At 39.1% G+C, this 20526-nt stretch overlaps 1 protein-coding gene across 4 annotated transcripts in view; it reads right to left on the reverse strand.

The window, feature by feature from the left end:
- Positions 1-7939: 7939 nt before the first annotated feature.
- Positions 7940-20526, reverse strand: part of plcl2 (phospholipase C like 2) — a 48727-nt gene continuing 36140 nt past the window's right edge. For all 4 annotated transcript variants that reach the window (XM_008431188.2, XM_008431189.2, XM_008431187.2 and 1 more), the window contains 2 exons: positions 13668-13777; positions 7940-12566 (listed from right to left, as the gene is read on the reverse strand). In XM_008431188.2, the coding sequence (XP_008429410.1) occupies positions 12360-12566; positions 13668-13777 (317 nt within the window). In that variant the 3' untranslated portion in view covers positions 7940-12359. The remainder of the gene's footprint in view (positions 12567-13667; positions 13778-20526) is intronic.

A 20526-nucleotide genomic window follows, 5' to 3' on the forward strand; every position in this document is an offset into this window, starting at 1 on the left:
AATTCTTCTTCTTAATGGACAGCGCTGCCTGGATGTGCTTTCATTAAGAATAGATGTCATTCCTCCACCGTTCCTCCCGTACAATTACACTCAGGACAAAAACGAGCTCTAGTTATTGTGGTGGAGTGGAAGCAGTCCCTGACATGGTGCCTCTGAGCAAGGCAGACAGCCTCTGACCTCAGGCTGACATCAGCTGGTGTTACTCGACGTGTTTTGGTCCCGGCATTGTGCGAGAAGAAGGAGCCATTATGTGTGCAGAGGCAGGCGGAGCACAGCCACAGTTTGTTTGGAGGGCTGCTGAGGGGATGGGGGCTTCTGACTGTACAGCTGTGGCGTCGGTCCAAGCAGAGCCACAATGTTCAGTGGCAGGAACAAGTCGTTATTGTGTCATTCTCTGAGAAACACAGAGAGCCGCAGTGTGACATTGTCCCCAACGGCGGGTCATTCAACTCCACTTCCTTCCTGAAACGCCTGCCAGCTTAACGGCCTCAGTGCTCCCATCAGAGGCAGAAAACTCACCTTGAGTGACAGAAAAGACGTTTGGTTTCAGTGTAAATATTTCAACATCTGAGGGTAAAATCCATCCATCCATCCATCCATCCATTTTCTTCCGCTTATCCGGGGTCGGGTCGCGGGGGCAGCAGCTTCAGAAGGGAGGCCCAGACTTCCCTCTCCCCAGCCACTTCTTCCAGCTCCTCCGGGGGAATCCCAAGGCGTTCCCAGGCCAGCCGAGAGACGTAATCCCTCCAGCGTGTCCTGGGTCTTCCCCGAGGCCTCCTCCCGGTGGGACGTGCCCGGAACACCTCACCAGGGAGGCGTCCAGGAGGCATCCTCACCAGATGCCCGAGCCACCTTAACTGGCTCCTCTCGACGTGGAGGAGCAGCGGCTCTACTCTGAGTCCCTCCCGGATGACCGAGCTTCTCACCCTATCTCTAAGGGAGAGCCCAGCCACCCTGCGGAGGAAACCCATTTCGGCCGCTTGTACCCGTGATCTCGTTCTTTCGGTCATGACCCAAAGCTCATGACCATAGATGAGGGTGGGAACGTTGATCGACCGGTAAATGAGGGTAAAATGTCTGATCTATTTCACAGTTTTACCTGATATTTCAAGGGGGTTATTGGGTTATATCAACTTTTTTGAGCTTTATATGAAGTTATAATGTTATTCCCTCATCACAAACATGCCTGCAGTGTTGCTTTCTTTTATTCATGTTTAATAAATCCTTGAATCTCCATGGCGGACGTTTGGGAAAGCCTAAATATTTGCTCTCTAAAGTGGCATCAGTAATGAACAAACACCTGGTGGAACTTCGTATGGTGTAGTTTGTATGCCGCCAATCTCATCACACAAACTACTTCTCCGTAGTTTATCAGTTTTACAATTCATCGTAATACATTTCTTATCTTAAAACTTTTGATTTCTTGTTGTCACAATGAATTTCAGTTAATGACTTGACTGCTGGGCTGCTTGGTCTCTAAACATCACAATAGGAATATTGAAGACAATCTTAATTATACGCTACTTTATTTTGATGCGTCACATAAAGTCCCAGAACAATTGATTAAATATTTTTGACTGTAGCGTGACAAAATGTCCAAAATGTTTACTGGCCATAAATACTCTCAGAGCACTGTTTACTCATTTCTAATCCGGTTTATTTTGGTCACTATCAACAAAAATCAACTTCACTTCCAGCTGTCTTGGAGAGCCAACATCTTCCAAACTACACACCACCAGAGCAAATCTCAGCGTCCCAGACGCACTTTTCATGAACCTTTTACTTTTCTGGTACATCAAGTAAGTTTGTATTTTATTTGTTGACATGAGTCCCTCATTTGAATAAATTAGCACAATGGAAATGTGAAGAATGTGAAGTAAGGTCAGAGCTTCCCGTCTTTTCTCAGCTGTACATCTGGCTTCAGCTTCGTTGAACCAAAATACACAATGAAAACATCAAACTGGTCTCTTTTCTTGTCGCCCTTAACAGGCTGACTTGATTTGCTAAAACCCCTAAACCATGATGGAGTCCAACGCGGACTCAAAAAAAAAAAAAAAAATTAAATGACTCCTAAATTTAAATTTAAACTTTGATTCCTCTGGTGTGTTTAGTTCAGGCTTGTTAGCTGTGAGTTTTAGAGTCAACACTGCAACCTGTATTTTTACGTGCATTATCAAATAGTAAGTAAGTCGCTTCATTGTCTTTTGCATGTATTCACATCTTTTTGTCTCGGTTTCACACCTTAACTGTCTCTAAACCTGTAAAAGTGCTTGAATAAATATGGAACCGCGCTACTTTAATGCGAACCATTAAACCATTAAACTAAAACTCTGTGCGAGGACATTAACAACCTCATGGTTAATAAAAAGCAACTCTTAAGGCCTGGTGTTCTGTTGGCTGAGGCTGATAAAAATGTTCCCTCCATTAAGCGTCTCTGATGAGCATGGCGAACACAACCTCGTCCCTTGAGCTGAGGGGAAAACCGTGTCATTGGCTGCCGCGTTATTCATGGCAGCTGCCAGGACGTTCCTCGGCGTAATTCAGCCCAGAGATGAGCACCGAGAGTCTGCGCTCGTCGATGCTCCTCTGAACGCCGCTCGTGTTCGCCTCAGACGCTCCTTTTATCTGCAACACGGGGCTCCTGACGCGGTCGCAATCGCAACGGCGGCGATAAATCTGTGCTAGTGGCTCTGTGTGCGTCTGAAGAGCTTCCCAGAAAGAGTATAGAGGTGCTGCTCTGGGACTGAGAGCGAAGCTTTGAGAGGGTCGTGAAATATTTAGTGAGAGAAGATATGATATGAGATAACTGTGCTGCAGTTTGTGTTGCACATGAAGCCTTCAGGCAGAAACATTCCTGTACAGTGAAGTGTGGGTAGTAATTTATGGGACAGCTTTGCAATTAAGACAATGCTGTCAAAGACAGAGTCCAGACCTGAAGGTGTGTCTGCAGTTGACCTGCTCACTTTATGCAGCGCATGCATTATGCAACGTGCTTTTTATCAGTTCTAAGAGTTCAGTTCCTTTTCTAAACAGGAGAGTTTATCAGCAGCTGGTATCTAACCTGTAGGCAGAACACTGTCTAGTGTCTGAAGATGATTTGTTTGGACCAGATAAAACTGTTTTTATGACATTTGTATCAGATAAATACACCATGAAGGATTGGCAGTGATGGTGAAGCTAATTTCTACATCGCTGTGGACGTTTGGCCCACTCTTCTCCAGAGTTGTTTTAGTTCAGCCACATTAGAAGCTGTTACCAACTGGTTTTAAGTCCGGTCTTTGACTAGACCACTAGTCAGACTGGACTTGGGGGGCAGTTTTATGTAAAATCGACTTATGTTGAGCTTTACATCATGTTATAACGTTGTTCCCTCATCAAAAACATATCTGAAGTGTTGCTTTGATTCTTTTATGCAGTTTTAATAAATCCTTTAATGAAGTTCTTTAGATCTGTTTTAGATCTTGAGATCTTCCTGTTGACAGACCGGCTTCAAGTGTTTTTACATCTGAGAGGGACAAATACATTTAACTTTTTGATTGGGTCTGATTAATTTAGAAAACATTTTACCTGTCTTTACTAAACAAAAAAAACTGCACTTTTGAAATTTTTCTGAAACAATTATATGCTTCAGGCAAATATTGTAGTAAAAATTTACAATAAATCCATAATTTTTCACTGAATTAATGTTTTTAAGAACAGAATGGTTTCAATCCATCACTGAAACACAATCTGTCATGCAGCTGGAATAAATGTAGAGAAAATAACTCTGCACCAGTTTAATTATCTTCATGCTTGTTCTTTCTAAATAATTTAATCAGTTTTAGATGTTTTTACAGATCAGTTGATTTGTTTAGGACATTTCAGTAACAAGGCAGTTCAAAGTGCTTTACGTCATAAAATCATAAAAACACAAAGTCAACAATTGAGAAAATCAGTAAACCTTTTGCCATCATTACACATCAAAATGTGTCATTAATTATGGTTCAAAAGCAACAGGTGAGTTTTAAGTCTGGATTTAAAGGACCTCAGTGTTTCTGCCGTTTTGTGGTTTTCCAGAAGTTGGTTCCAGATTCGCTGCCTCTCCATATTTGGTTCTGGTTCTACTTCTTCATCCTCACCAAACTCTTGAAAGGGATTTTGATCACAATCCTTTCATGGACATTTCTGCTTTAAAAGTTTTTCTCTTTTTTTTTAAAGAGAAATTAGATTTTTGGTGTCACAATGCTCTACGTTATCGCGATACAACTTTATTTTTGGATCATTTGAACCCAGGGGATCTCCAGGGAGTTCTTCTGCTTCATCCTTTTGTTTAAAAACCCGTCCAAACACGTCGTTTTCAGCCGTCAAGCACCAGCACTTCACTGTTAAACACAGAGGATGATTTACCGCTGAGACGCGGCGCTCCAGACCAGACTCATCCATCCGACCAGACGCATCCATTTATCTTAATCTCGCTGTTGATACCGACTCCTTCTGGGAAAATGTCTCCTCAGAACCTTCATCAGTGACTCTCGTACTTCCTTAAAATGTGGCTCTTCTCCAGTATCTCACAAACTATTTCCATTTGCTCTAAATTTACTGCAGTAAACCTACATAGAGAAGGGTTGCAAGGTGAAGCCATAAACGCTAATCTCCTGAGTGTTTGCTTTAAATCCTGTCTGCAGCAAATTAAGAGCGGTTCAACCAACGAATTGCAAATGGGTTCCTTCAAATTGAACTTGGCTATGGTTTTTTTTTTAAAAGCCATTTTGTGTTGTAAACATTCAACGACATGCTAAGTCTCGTTAAAAAGCTCCTTTTAGAGTGCATTAGAGGGAGCCACTGTGGTCCGTTTATGTTCTTTACACACATTTAGCAGATTGCAGAGCTGTGTGTGTTGAAGCAGTGAAGCAGCAGAAACACACAGGTGAGCTTTTACCTCCCGTGGGACTCGTGCTTTCAGGAAACCTCAAGACTTCTGGGTGTTTTTTTTTTTCAGACAAAAGATTCGAGCGTTGATGGAAATTTTATCCCCGTTTCAACCCAAAAGAGATTCGGGATTAGAGTCAAATTCTGATTCTGTACTTGCAGTCTGAGGTCTGGTGAGGTCACTCGGTATACAAATAAAGTTTATGCGGTTTGCTGAGCAGCTGGTGTGTCCATAAAAAGCAGCCGGGTTTCCTGCGTCAGCTCTCTGTGTTTGTGAGCGTGCAGACGAAGGTCCATCTGAAATAAAGTGTGGCTTTATTTCCCCAGGCTCTTTCTGCTCCGCTCCACACGCGCACACATAATCAATACTGATGCATGTGTCCATTCGCACTTGGAATAGGCTCTGTGTCCTTGATTCCACATTGACGTGCGGCTTGAAACATCAGATGGGGGTTATGCGTGGTTCTCTGCAGAAATTTTGGGCCAGCCCTCATTTATTTCGCCTGCGCTCCTAGAAAGCCAGGCTTTTTGTTGTTTTTTGAGATGGTATTTATTCATTTTGTTACCACTATAAGTTTAAATGTGCTTTATGTGGATTTTAAACGATAAACCAGCACAAAGTTATTTGGAATTTTATAGTGGAAAGAAAAATTATGTTTTTAATGTTTTTGATAAACTAAACAAAAATAGGGAAGATGATTCGGGTCAGTAGAAAAAAGGAAAAAATGAATTTTGACTTAAATCTTCTGAGTTTAAAGTCAGAATTCCGAAGAAAAAAAAGTCTAAATTTTGAGAAGAAAGAAAGTTAAAACTAAGAAAATTACAGAATGTCAGGATTCTGAGAAGAAAAGCTGAATTTTCAGACAAAGTGCCATTATTTTGAGATTAAAAAAAAAACAAAAAAACACCAGAATTCCAAGATTAGTCAGAATTTTGAAAAAAAAAAAAGAAAGTCAGAATTGAGATTAAGAATGAATTTGGAATTTTTAGAATAAAGTCAGAATTTTCAGAAAGAAAATCGCCGTAAATCTGAGAATAAAGGCCAGAATCCTATTTTGATTTTTATTCAGTGGCCCTAATCGTCTTTCGTATAAAAAAAAAGGACTGGACCTGACTAGTGTTGCCGCTTTAGATAAACATCAAAGCAAGACGTAAAGGAATAAATTCAGGGAAATGTCTATTTTAAGTGGAGGGATTTTCTTACCCTTTCAGTCGCCTTGGCAGGCAGCAGAAGGACGCGCCTCAGTGACTTTGATGCGAACTTTAGCCGCCTACAACGTCGGTTTAACCCGGAGCATGAACGGTCTGTTTGGCACAAGAGGAGAGGTGAAGGGTCAGGGTCGGGCAGCGCTTCGACTGGCTCCTCCCAGCCAGAGGGAAACGCATCGGGGGGCGGCCATGGAGCCAACCATGATTGGATTTCACTCGTGTAACCAGCAGAGAGACGACCTCTCATTGAGAAAACAGTGTTGTGAATCTAAAAATCCATTCTGTTTTGAACATGAAGAGCACCCAAATCCACTTCCTATATATGATCAGTTTTAATGTCGTGTTTTATTTGCTTTGTCTCAGGAATTGGAAGGAATTTCTCATTTAACACCAGTTTCTCACCAGAAACGTGAATACTGTGTTTTTATTTAGCTAAGTAACTTCATGTTCAAATAGTTCTGCCTTTCGTTCTGCTGTTCCTGTGCGGTTTAGAAAAGTATTGCATTCATTTCTTTTATCAGATTTAAGGTCTGCGGAAGGTTGGGAAAAAAAAAATGGAGTTTGGGAAAAAAAAGAAAAAAAGATGGCAGCAATTAAGGGGGAATTTTATTTTTCTAATCATGATTTGAGTCCCCAGCTTTGCTACTGCAGATGTTTCTGTTACACAGACATTTTTAGTCTACAGAAGAAATAACTCATATTTGTTTTCAAAATACACAAGTCATCTAATTAAATGATGTAATGGTAGACAGCCTGTTCTTTCTAATGCACAAATAGTCATGAACATTTTTAACCTTCCTGCTCACTGGAATTTAGTTTCCTTTTCATTAACTACATAGTATTTTTTATTTTTATCTTGTCCTTACTGCATAGTATACTATTCCTGATTTTGTTTTTTTACATACATATATATGTTACACTTGAATTTCCCTATTTTCAAATAATGAAGGTAATTTCTTATTTCTGTGTTTTAGCTTTTGCAGCTTAATATAACCGAGAATTATCAACATGACATTAGAAATATATGTCATCAGGAGTAAAGAGGTTCAAATATTGACCCCTGTGGAACTCCATACCGATATCTGCTGTATGGGATGATTTACCATCACAACTGGATGAACTCAGATGAATATAAATTGAACCAATATTCTTTTTATTTTTATTCATTTCCTTTATTTAACCAAATAGTTAGTTAAAGGAATTGAGATCCAGATCTCATTTTCAGGAGGGACCTGGGCAGAAATCTGCAGTACATGGCAACCTGGTTACAAAATAATATTAACACATATACATAAGTATAAAACCATTTAAAAACAGTGACGCCGTTTAAAAGAATCTCGTTGCCTGTTTTTAAGAATCGCTCGAAATGAGTCCAGTGAAACCAATTCTGACATCTTGAGTTCAGCATCGCACTGAAAGCATGCTTCCCCTTTTCAGTTCGGCAACGTGGAACATGCAGAAGAAAAATGTTGTTGGAGCACAAAGAATGGGAATTTATAGATCTATGTAAAAGAGAGTTTAAATATGCTGGAGCCAAACCGAGTAGAGGTTTATAAATCAGGATCATCAGGTGATTGTTTCTCCGTACTCTTAACGGAGGCCATTCAGCTGTTGCATACGATGATGTGTGAGCCGTCTGCCACCGGGTACAAACCTTAAAGCACAATGATGCACAGTATTTAATGACTGAAGGCTTTTGGTCGAAGCATTCGTATAAAAATAATTCTGAGTTCAGACCAGAAGCTAAAGTGATTTGTGCCGTAAAAACAGCAGCATGTTTGAGTTATGATGCGGCTCTTGAAATGAAATGCATCACAGACGTTGTTATCCAACACTGTTTATTCAGAGGTCGTTACTTAAAACTTGACAGATTGGACTTGAAATACATTTGAATTGTTTGTTTTGACATTTATTATTACGAACTCTGGCACAGCACTGATGTTCAGAGACGGCTCGCTGGAAACACCAGGAAGCGCGGACAACATTTGGGAACAAAAAGCACAACTTTGAACAAAAAGGAGGGAAACAAAATGTCTCCAAACAAAACATTTCGAGCTGGAAGGTGCCGCAAGTCTTACTTTGCTCTCTGATTGCTCAATTTTACTGTTGCTGGCTGATTTGTTTAGTCTTAAAAGTGGAAAACACAGAAACAAACAAAGTGATGGGGTTTTAATTTTCTGTTAGCTCGCTGGAAGATGGTTTAGTCAAAGTGGAAACAGCATTTTGGGATTTTATCTGTCATGAAAATAATAACTTTGAATTGAGAGTAATCAACTTTCACCGTGGGAAAATTTCCAGTTGAAACAAAATTAAATGTAGGCCGTTATAATCAGTTTATTAAACAAACATATTAGCTTCAACTTGACTAGCATTCTGCACACATTTATTTTAATGGCATTTTCCTAATTAGATATAATTTAAATATCAAATATTAGAATAAGAAAATAAGTGCTGCAACAAAGAGTAGCATAATAAATGCAAACAAGTTTAAAAAATGAGTTGTTTTAAGCTAACGTGGTGATTTAGAACTGACTGAAATGTGCTCAATAAAAAGGTGTAAAATAGTGACGAAACTAATGGAGTCTTTGTTTTAAAGCTAATGAGTTAAACTGGGTTTGTTTCCGTTTTAACTCCTACATGTTCACCGACGCAGGAAAAAATAAAACCGGAGAAAATGTAGATTATAAAATGCCATTTTAAAAAAAAACCAAACATTTGATTTAGACAAACTCAACAAATTTACTACAAAAGAACAAAGCTTAGTTAATGCTTTCTCGGTCAAAAACAAACAAACAAAAAAAAAAAAGAACGATAAAGTCTCAACAGGTAAAAAGTCGACAGATCGGTCAGAAATCAGCGAGGTCTTCTGGGAGGCGCTGGGAACATATTGAGCTTTAAATGATCCATGATGGGGCATAAAAGTTTGCCGAAGGTTAAAAGAACGCTGCATAGTGAGGTTGTGGGGGTTTATTATCAGTGTATCGTTATTGGAGATGAGATCTGATTTATAGGTTGGGATCGTCATGGTAACATATCGGCATGGTAGCATCATGGGATTAACTACAAATAAAATGCTAAAGGTTCCATTATAATTAGTCATGAAGGCTGATGCCGGGTTGAAACTTGCTCAGTCTGATTTGTTTTAGCAGCTAAATGCTACTTTTAATGGGTCAAATTCAGATTGTGTGACGGACGCCTTTGATTGTTTGTCCTTCATTAGTTTTTAAAACTTAACTTGGTTAATCAGTTTCACACAGATTAGCTTCAGGAATGACTAAAAACATGCTTTTATGTAATCCTTGATCTTAGACATAATCTGTCTGATCAAATTCATCAAAATGTTTTTTCTTTGCAAAGTTTTTACAGATCTGAACATAGAGATAATTTCTCCATTAATTATGTGAGGTTAATTTAATTTACAGTACCAATAGCCAGTATTAAATGGGTGAATATTACATGTTCACAGATATTCTGAATTAAGGTATTTTGGTGTTTATTCTTGAATTATTTACAGGCCTTTTCATGCAGCGAATCCGGTTGTATTTCTTATTTATTAGCTCAACATTAAAGTCTCCACAAGACAAAACACGATTGTCTTATTTAAACGTTTACTTTTAATTTCTCCTTAAAACACGTCTACAAAACTGCTGTGAGAAAGCAAATTCAAGATTTAAATGTACATTTTGCTGTACAGGGACAACAATGTTTCTGTGGAGCCTCGTTTTGTTGAAGAGTTGGTCGAACAGATGAGTACTCTATCGTTAAAAAAAACTTTTTCGCTGTTTTAGGCACTAACCATCACTGGGAGATTCTTAGAGACGACGTGCCAAAGCAGGAACCAAACATGCTATTTTAGACCATTTTTTATTTGTTTATTAGTTTTCTATGCATAAAAGGACAGAGGCAGCTGAATGTTAGTTGGGGTTTTCATCAACTGTGATTTTCTACTTTAAATCTAAACCATCTAAATGTAACGGAGGACAGTGAACATTTTTCTGCACAATCTGTAACTTCAATATTGGAATCAACATTTGGACACAAACGGTCAACTATTGTTCTGTTGGAGATGCAGATGACTTACATTCTTCTTTGTATTTCTAAGCTGTATAGTTTAATTAATAAATACAAAGGTAGGTTAGTAAATAGGTTGAAAGTACTTGTCGTGCACTTCTATACAAATAGGCCAGTGGTGATAAAACCATTAACAAAATAATGTGGTCATGATATTGTTGTTGTTTTTTGGAAGCAAATCTCACCCCTGATTATAGATGCAGTGCTACAACAGCTAAATACATGTCATATTTGAACTTTATTGTCAAATACATTTTTGAAAAAAGGATTTTAACCAATCAGTGGGAGACAAACAACCATGTGTCTTCCAGTGGAAACCCAACTGGCCATCCCTGATCTAAGCGTTTGTCCTGAATCTGAGGCAAACACTGTTTGAATGCTTCAGAGAACGATGCATAAAAACAAGATAACTTTTAGTCCAAGAAAACTGTTCAAGAGGCCAGAAGCGTCCCGTCGAATGTGTTTAACTGCATCCAAATGTTGAAACTCTGGGATAAGATTAGGTTATAATGCTAGTATTATTAGCAGTACTGCTAATCTTTTTTCAAATAAATGCACGTACAGCCTAGATAGTTTGTCTAACTTATATTAAGTGTAAAGAATGTTTCAGAAAATACTGTGAAACATCCTCATGTATAATAATTCAGAGGCATTTTGTTTGCAGGATGTTTTTTTTCTGAGAGAATAGAAAAATAATTTCGGAGAAACACTTTGACAACCGTCTTATGCAAGAATGAGAAGATGTAGTAGAAACTTTAGCTTATGATTAAATCACCAGTTGAGGTTTAAATTTGAGGGTTTAAGGGTATAAATAAGTTTTACTGCATGTAAGATACTGATCACTAATTAGTACTTCACACAATCCCTATTTAAAAAAAACAAAACAAAAAAAAGACAAGCTTTAAAAACGCCATTATTTTGTACTGGTCTGTTTCCAGAAACATAAATGGCTATGAAACAATATTCACTTAGTATTGTTTAACCATAATTTAAAAAAGGAGATTAATATCCCAGTAAAAGGGCGTTCTAACACTGTTTAGCAGGTTTGTTAAATAAAGTTATGTTCACTTAAAGTATATGGCCACTACCATAGATACAGAAAATCATTTTCAGAATGTTTTCAATTAATAATCTGTATAATTAAACAGGAAGTTAGTCCATCCATCCAACAAACCGTTCTTCTGTAAAATGTAAATAAACCGTCTGTCTGCAGATCACTTCCAGCAACAGTTGATTTGTCGTGTTTACATCGTTCTAAATAAGTTGAACCGGTTTAGTTTTGGCTTTGAAATAAACTTTCAGCTCCAACATAAAGTGAACTTTGGTAAAAACTTGCCCTGAAATAGAAGCACATCTAAACAAAGAACGAACAAAAACGCGTCGTCGTCCTTTCATGCAGCTGCTGGTGCCGAGCAGAGAGACGGGACAACAACAGGATACATTCTCTCTCTGCCTCAAACGTCCTTCTGCCTCCTCATGTTGGACGTTTTATTCCGCGCACAAATAAAACTTTATCTCCACACTTGTGTTCGTATAACTTTTATAAAATAAATCTCATATTTCCAAGTATACAATAATAAAATGATGCACTCTGCAGAAAAAAAGCTCACAGGAAACTCTGTATATACACATAGTTTACTACTGTTTTGGCAGATGAGAACATGAACAAGTCCAGAATTGTAAACAGCTCTTTACTCTCATTCTGAACATTTTTGTTCCCACTCTTCAGTCCCAGTTACATTCACAGCTCAGGGAAATTGTGCTTTAAAAAAAAAAAAAGTCCTTCCAACAATCCTCCAAGGCCTTCTTTGTGTCCTCTGGTCCGTTAAGTAGAAGTGCTCGTGTTTAAAGTCTGGAACAGTCTGAGGGCCGCTGGTTCACTCCGGACTCATCCAGGAGAGGAAACGGGAAAATCAGGAAGCAGAAAGTTTCACTTAGATGTTTAGGAAAGTTTGAGGGGTTGCGAAACCTTTTCCTGTTTTTTCTAAATCTCTTGTTGGAAACAAAGACATGATCCGTATGATTTTGTTGGTCTAAGAAGTTTAAACTGTGCTTTAGGTTGAGGAATGTCCATGATGGAGGGTGAAGAGTGACAGCACCTGGATGAAGATGGACAGAGGGACTTCAGGTTTGCAGAAAGAAGAGAGTTGAAGGAGAGCCACAGGAAGTCTTCAGTTTTCCTCATCCGTCAGCTCCTCCTCCCCCGTGGCTTTTTCAGGAATGGCCTCCAAGCTGCGTCGGCTCTTGGAGTCGGTGGAGCCGGAGGAGCCGCCTGCTGTCCCTCCTTTGCTCAGGTTGCAGGTGAGCGCCGAGTAGTGGATCTGCTTGAGGTTTTCCTGGACTTCACTTCTGGCGTGTTTTAGTAAGTCAGCTTGACCCTGAGGGCAGAGGTCAGAGTGATTACATCAGGAGGAAAAAATACACGTATGCAAACAAGAATTTAATAGAAGTTTAAAACCGAAGGTGAGATTTTTATTTTACAAGTTAAGTTGATTGAGAAGAAATTCTCAAAATTCATACAGTATATATTACAGTCCCAACAGTTTTTCATCATTCAGCAGTCATTGATTCAAAATCAAATCAAAATTCAAAAAAGTTTTCTGGAAAAAAGGTCAGACATTGGGTTTAAGTGAGTGCTAACTCCAACCTGCAGGTGGCAGTATTTCTTTCTTCTACTACGCTGCTGCCTCAGCCCTACTTGATGTCCAGTTGTAGTCCATGGTGGATGCGGAGCTCGTCCATCCAGATGCAACCGTGTATTAAATGAAATGAATAATCTAAGCTTTCTCCACCAATTTCCTCTTCAGAAACTCACTTTTATAACAGCTATGTTGCCCGACAACCATCTTAATGCATATAAACCATTATGGCATTCTTTTTTATAAAGGTTTTCTTTGCTCTAGAGGCCTTTATTTGAAGGTAGTTAGACAGAGGATGGGGTAATGAGGGAGGGGGAAGACATGCGGCGAATGTCGCCAGGCCGGGAATCGAGCCTGCGACCACCGCCACAAGGATTATGGCCTCAATACGTGGGTCGTGCTCTGCCCCTGCGCTACCACAGCACCCCTCATTATGGCATTCTTATCAGAAAACCTAACACTGAAGGAAGGCGCCAAACTCCACACAACTGGCCAAATAGACAAATGGTAGCAAACAGGATTTTCTTGGTTGACCTTTTTTTTTTGTTGGTTCTGATTTGCTAATCCAGATTTTAACCAACTTTCACTCCATTTGAACATCACAACTAGAACGAGATAGAAAAAAATGTGGTCTGTGTGTTGAAATGATCTAATTTCTGCATCTAAGCATATGTTTCTATCGATGCAGCAATCTAGAAAATTGTGGTGGTTCTGATTTATCAGTAATATCATGTTTAGCTTTCTGATCTGCTGCTGACTGAATAAAGCAGACCCCCCCTTATAGGTTTATGTAGCTCAATATTCCCTGAATGTTGCACTTACGGTGCTATAGATTCTCACCTTCAGTATGGTGATGTTCCACGTGAAGCTCTCCACCGCCTTGTGCAGCTTCCTGCCCTTCAGCCCTTCCTTCACAGCCAGATCATGCAGGTTTTCATGAAATTCCATCGCTGGAAGAAAAGACCAATAAAAGTTCATCCGGTCAGTGTTTATGGTTCAAGAGAAGCTGCTAAGTGGTGTCTGAAACCTATCACGATATAAGTGTTTCAGTTGAAATCGATATTTACTGATTAGTTTTGGTTGTAAATATCTGATGTGACATTTCCTGTTTCATGCAGTTTTCACTCCATGCAGCTGGTTTTTTTTTTTAAGGCACTTTGGAAAAACATTAAACAGCTGCTGCGCAAGTTACTCGACAGGTCGTTGCTAGGTAACCAGAAGTTACTCAACTAGTTGTTGCTAGGCAACCAAAGAGCGAGTGAGTTAGTTGATTCCACCAACCTGTGAGAGGTTGAGCAACTAAGGTCTTTCTTCTGCCTACATATCCCAGAATGCTGTGTGGTTTTGCATCAAAGTGCAGTGAATATGAATATTCGATCAGATGTATTATCCATTGTAATTGATCACATGTCTATAGATATTATTGATTTATTTTCCGCCCTAATTCAAAGTGATTATAGATAACATGTCTTCTGTATGAAGGTAAAATCACAGATTAGTTTTATTAGTTGTAAAATCTTTCAGCATTTTTCAATCTCTACCATGAGAAAGTTAAATGTCACCAACATGTGATCACACTGGCACCGTGGCGGCCATGATGAGAGCTGAGCTTCCTCGGTGAGGACACGTTTCATTTCACGCTGAGGCTGCAGGAGCAGGAACCCCAAACCCGAGAGACGCAGCACAAATCACAGGACGGTGACAGGCCTCTGCTCGGAAACTCCTTCAGAGAAAACAGACGTTTCCGCTCAGAGCAGGTCGCAGCCCCCGTCTGCGCTGTTGCCATGGAAACATGCATGTTCACGTGCGAGCGAGCGACCGACAGTGGGGTTGGGAAGGAGAGAGAGAGAAAACCCCCTTCATGAGGAATCACCGCGCTGAGGCACATTTTGAGATTCTGACCTCGGATGATTTTTTAATTTTTTTTATTTTTCTGCCACCGTGGACGAATCCACCATCTGCTGCTCAAATCCTGAGCGTATGCAAAAAGACTGGGAACATGCAAATATTCTCTCTTTCAGTTTCAGCTTTTACAACTCTAGATGCAGGAGCCGCTGCGGCGGCGCACACGAGCTGCGACCGTCATGAGGAAGGTGCAGAGCTTCCTCTGTTTCTCCTTCACACAAACGGAGACGCGCTCAGCGGGGGCTGCCTAGCAACACCGTACGGAGTCTGGTGGAGAGCAAGAGGGGAAGCTCGCTCTTGGCGAAGCATGACAGAAATGGTGCAGGACGGGAGGACGACTCCACAATAATGTCACATCATCGGAGCGTGACCTGCATCTTTTTACAGATTAATTACAAATCCATCCAGAGATTGCAGGACTCGCACCAAACGATGCAGCTAATTCCATCGGACGTGTGTGAAAAGGGAGAGCGAGCGGAGACGACTGAAGATGACTTCTGGTGATGCTCGACGCCGGGCGCCCGCCACTCTGTAACGAGGAACTGTCAACTTGTTTTCCACATAGACAAAATAGTGACTAAAGCTGACTTTCGCATAAAATTCCAACAGAGAAAACGGATCCATTTATTGATTAAAACTCAGATGATTCTTCTTGAAATCATGATGTTTGATCAAATTAAGGAAATCAATCTCTTTATTTTTAATAAAGAATACTCCAACATCATCTGGAATTTAAATGTTATTGGCAAAATATTTCAAAATATGCATAAAAAAACCACATAATTTAATAATAAGAAAATAAATAACTACCCAAATAAAAACTATAAAAGTGCCAACAGATTCACGTTTCAGGGCAGGGACTGGAAAAAAAATTACATTTATTTTAAAGGGATTTTATTATGTATTTTCCAGACACTTACTGTCATTTTATATCACAATCAAGTAACTTCTACCGTTTAGTTATAAAAAAGTCATTTTCTGTCTATTAGAAATACAATAGGCTCTTTTGTTTTTAGTCATTGAGCTCCTTTTCTTTCTTTTTTTTTGTGTTATTGTGGTCAAGCAGCAAATCTTCACATGTTTTCGATCTGCATCTGTGTTTTCAAAGTGTTCCCACACAAATGACCTGGTTTGACCTTTTTTGCATAAGAAATTCTGATGCTATTCCTGCAGTTCTGGTCGTTTTGGACATTTTCATGGCGTGAAACGGTGCTGTCTGCAGACAGATGTTTGTGCACCAAAAAATGTCTCAATTCATGCAAAATGTCTCAATTCTGGAGGACAATTTCCAGCTCCTCTTTCTGCTAAAATGTACGTGCTTTGATTTTTCAAAATGCAAGCACATGATGCACATGGGTCAGACTTAGAAATGAGCAGGGGACATTACAAAATAAAAGCAGAAGATTCCACAATAATATTCTAAACAGTTTCTGCAATGTTCTTGTGATAATTTGAGGCCAAAATGAAAACTGAGCAATAGATTTGATTACTTTCACCACCTCACTTTTACGCATAAATGTTCAAGTCAGGATGAACTGAAGCACTAAACGGATTAAGTTAAGACTATAAGAGGAATCACAAGGATGTGTAACATCTCAGCTGTGATAAGCTCTGAAAATTTCCTAGAAAACAACAAAAACTTTTGGACTTTCAAAGGACAATCTGTTGTACAGCAGGGAGTTTCAGGTTATTTTCCATTTCAGTAGATAAGGAACAGTTCACTTGCCACACTAAAAAGAAACTTGTTTAACGAGCAGCTACAGAAAAAAATCAAAAATAAACCAATTATTCTGTAGTTTCTTTGGACAGATGCGTGAGGAACTCCTGAGATCAGGATGATCATTTTTCACAGGAGTGTTTTCATGCTGCATTTAGCCTCCAGTCCAGAACCCAAAGATATTTAGCTCATGGATTTATATTATATCATATTATATTATATTATATTATATTATATTATATTATATTATATTATATTATATTATATGACAGCTGAAGTCTGAAACAGCTCAGATGCATACAGAAGTTTAGATTCCTGCTTACATTTGACACATTCCAGATTCTCTATGTTTGAGATTTTAGACAGATGCCCTAAATTATAAATCTAGTAAAACCGGTTGGCTTATTTTTAGTTCTCTATTTATTTTAATATACAATACAATCTAAAGGTGCACATGGCTGAGAACTGTGGCTCTCTGGTGGAAGAGTACGAGGGATGGGGTGAGATAAGACTCTCGCATAAGCTAGTAAACATGGCCGCCGATAATGGTGGATAAACTGTTTCTCTGCAGTGCTGGATTATTTCCCCACCATTAGCACAGCTCCAACAAACTGGAAATCTCAAGCTCGTACATGTGAGCAGCGCATGCACCAGCTTGATTGACAATGCTAAGATCCTCCTCTTGGCTGTAATTGGTCATTTCAGACCAGGGTCGCTGTATTTCTGCAGATGGCAGTAGGACCGCAGGGAAAAGGCAAAGGACTCATTTTTCAGATTTGTTATAAACTTTACTACTAGGACATAGTGCCAGTTTTCAGAAAGAAATTTACTGCTGACTCTTTCTATATCACATTTTCATAAAGTTAGCACTGAATAATTGTTAAATAGAAACCACCATAGCTGGATTTAACCGTTTTTTTCAGCATCTTTATGATAGTTGAGCGATTATTTTAAAATGTGTTTGCAAACAATATCAGGTATTTCCCCTTTTCACCTAGAAGTTAAACGGGTAACAGGAAGTGTAGTGGTGCTAGTGGACTTTGCGTTTCTTATTAGTATTAAACTGGAGCATTCCTCAGACTAGGCCGTCCTAATTTACCTAAATGCAGCATAACGGAAAGGCACATAACAAAAAAGTAACGATACTGCTCCCACACACAAGCTACGTCTCAAATTGTGAAGCGCTCATTTATTTGGCTGTTTCGTAAACTTTCAGTTGAATAAAGTTCAACGTCTGTGTTTGTTTTGTTACCAACTGGTAGTTTGTATTCATACTCTTATTTTGAAGCGGTTCTGTTTCGTCTCCTCACATTCTCTTTTTTTGGTAATTTTATTTCAAGCAAAATATATACAAGAATAAAGTAAAACAGAGCCAAAGTTTAGGACTGTGTTTGCTCTGAACTCCAGATTATTCACACTACAAAAGCTGCGTGAATTAACCACAAAAAGATGGAATAATTAAAATTTTATAACTGGAGTGGCAACATTTCTGATCGCCATCCGTTTATGTGCAGCACAGAACGTAGATAAAACTCGGGCATGTTTTCACCTCCATTTCTAACTTTGCACATTTGAACATTTCCTCCATCAAGCTGAAATGTCAGAGGAGGAGGTGAGGAAATGACAGGAACAAAAAGAGGAGTTCAGGTAACACGAGTTTAACAAAAGGACACGTCTTTGTGAAATATGTCATGTGGCAGCTCTGTCCAGTGCTGGTTGCTGCTGTCGGAAAGGCACCGACATCGTTTGTGACAGCGTTTTTATTTATTTTCTAGTTCAGGTTTCTTCAGTGTGAGACGGTGCAGCAGGCTGTCTCTGTTTCTCAACATCAGAGGCAGAATGCAGGAAAAAACAGGGCTTCCTGCAGCAAATCCACCTCCTTCCTTCAGGTTTATTTTAGGAGCTGACAGGCCACTAAAGGTGCTCCTGCTAATATGAAATATTAACTTTCCAGATTCTCCAGACCTGACTGGAGAATACTCTCTTTAGAAAATGATCATGAGAATTATCGCTAGTTAAAAAACGATTGCACAGACTGAAATAGACGATTCAGTAGGCATGTGACAATAACAAACTTTGATGGGATGATAAATCATCCCAGCAATTATTGCGATAAATGATAATGTTTATTTTAAAGTAATATAACGATAATGGCAAAATAATCCAAAACATATATAGCAGAAATAAGTAAAATTAATTATGAAGTCTCTGTACTGTCTTATAATCTTGTTTGTGTTTTTATGTTTTTTATTACCGGTATGTATTTTATAATTTGCTTGTTTTTATGTCAAGGTGACCTTGGGTGTCCAGAAAGGCGCCTACAAATAAAATGTATTATTATTATTATTATTATTATTATTATTATTATTCTGTAAAGAAATAAAGGGCTAGTTGAGACCAATGGACCAGACTGAAAACTTTTGTCATTCAGTTTTTGGTAGAATGAGAGAAAAGAGAAAAACAATAAATCTTGCAAATGGAAATTTTTGAGCTCGTTTAAATTAATCTTACAATTAATTGATTTGCTGGTTATTGCGGCACGCCTAATTGTGATAAATAATGATATTATTTTGATCTTATTTCCAAGTGATGTATTGACAATGGCCTAAAAATGCAACTTTGTTCTCTCAAAGACTAATAAACTGTCCATTAATATCTAAAATAAAACAAATGAAATGAAAATGAAAACCACACTCGACAGAAACCATAAATAAAATAATAAGTAAATTTCCCTTCAAAAATATTGATCACAATGGAAATTATCGTTCTAATTTATTATGTGATTAATTGACAAATTTAGGATTCAGATTTGTGTCTGGTTGGTTGGTTCTTGCTTTGTACTCTGCAGAGAATACAGTTTTTCTGCATTTGGCATTTAGAAACACCTTGTGCTGATTGTGTTGTTCTGCCATGTCGACGTCCTGAATGCTAAGTGGGACCTCAGTGGGAGTCTGTTAGGGGAAGTGACATCTCCCCATTACTGCTCCCAACACCTGACTCTGCACGATCCGACACCGCCTTTCATTTTCCTGGGAGGAACGTGAGGCCTCCCTGACCTGATGCGATGGATTATTCACAACTTTAGTAGCAGTTGATGCTGAGACAGTCTGCTTTGTTCACAGGGAGCCAGGTTCGTACTGACCCAGTTTCTGTAAAACCACACCGCATGCACACACAGAGGTAGAAGCAGCAGCTTGAGCACGTCCTCCTGCACTGGTGCATGCACCCAAACACGCTGCTTTTTGCAGGGACAACAAGCCAGTTCTGGATGGAGAATAAATCATTGTTCAACTTCATGGGTTTGCCATCTGTTGTGTCCTACTTTGGAATTGTTTGCTGTTGAATTTTCTCCAGCTGATGTTAGGTAATCATGTCGAAGAATCTTTGAAACCGAAAGCCCCCACAAAGCCTTAGTGCAAGCTTTCGAGAAGTTGTTTGGTCTGTTTGGGGTTTTACTGCCAGCTTATCAAGATGCAAGTTGTTTAAACAGAAACGCTTTTAAGTTGTTTATCGGTCAGCTCATCTTACAGAGAAACTAGATAGGGGTTACCAACTCCAAACCTGGAGAGTTGATATTCTGGCTTTAATTACAGCTGAAATTTATTCCAATAACCCAAATATGTAAAAGTGGAAAAGCATGTAATGAATACAGGACAGACTTCTCACTCAGGTGTTATCTACAGGAAAGCTCAGCAGATAAAACTGAACACTTACCAGAGGTAGATGATGTCTCGAGGAATTTTAAAAATCAAGGTTTTTGAGTCATTCAATGACTCTAATATGTGTAACTACACATCACGAGGGGCGATCCAGTCACAAACTGAGAAATAGTTTGAACATTTACGCTTCAGATGGTGAAAATTTGAGATGTAATCTTCAGATCCGTCAGCAAATGTAGAGCTGTCGGATATGGCTGATAAAATATAAGTTTGCCTTAAGTGCCTCGGTCACATGCTGGAGCAAAGATAAGCTGTGGGCTCTGCTTTGCAAAGGAAACTGCGTGTAAATAATATAAACTAAGCATGAAAGTTGAGAAGTTTCCATTTGATTACTTGTCTGCGCTGCTACATACTATAT

The sequence above is a fragment of the Poecilia reticulata genome, linkage group LG16, assembly GCF_000633615.1.
Source record: "Poecilia reticulata strain Guanapo linkage group LG16, Guppy_female_1.0+MT, whole genome shotgun sequence".
Taxonomy (NCBI): domain Eukaryota; kingdom Metazoa; phylum Chordata; class Actinopteri; order Cyprinodontiformes; family Poeciliidae; genus Poecilia; species Poecilia reticulata.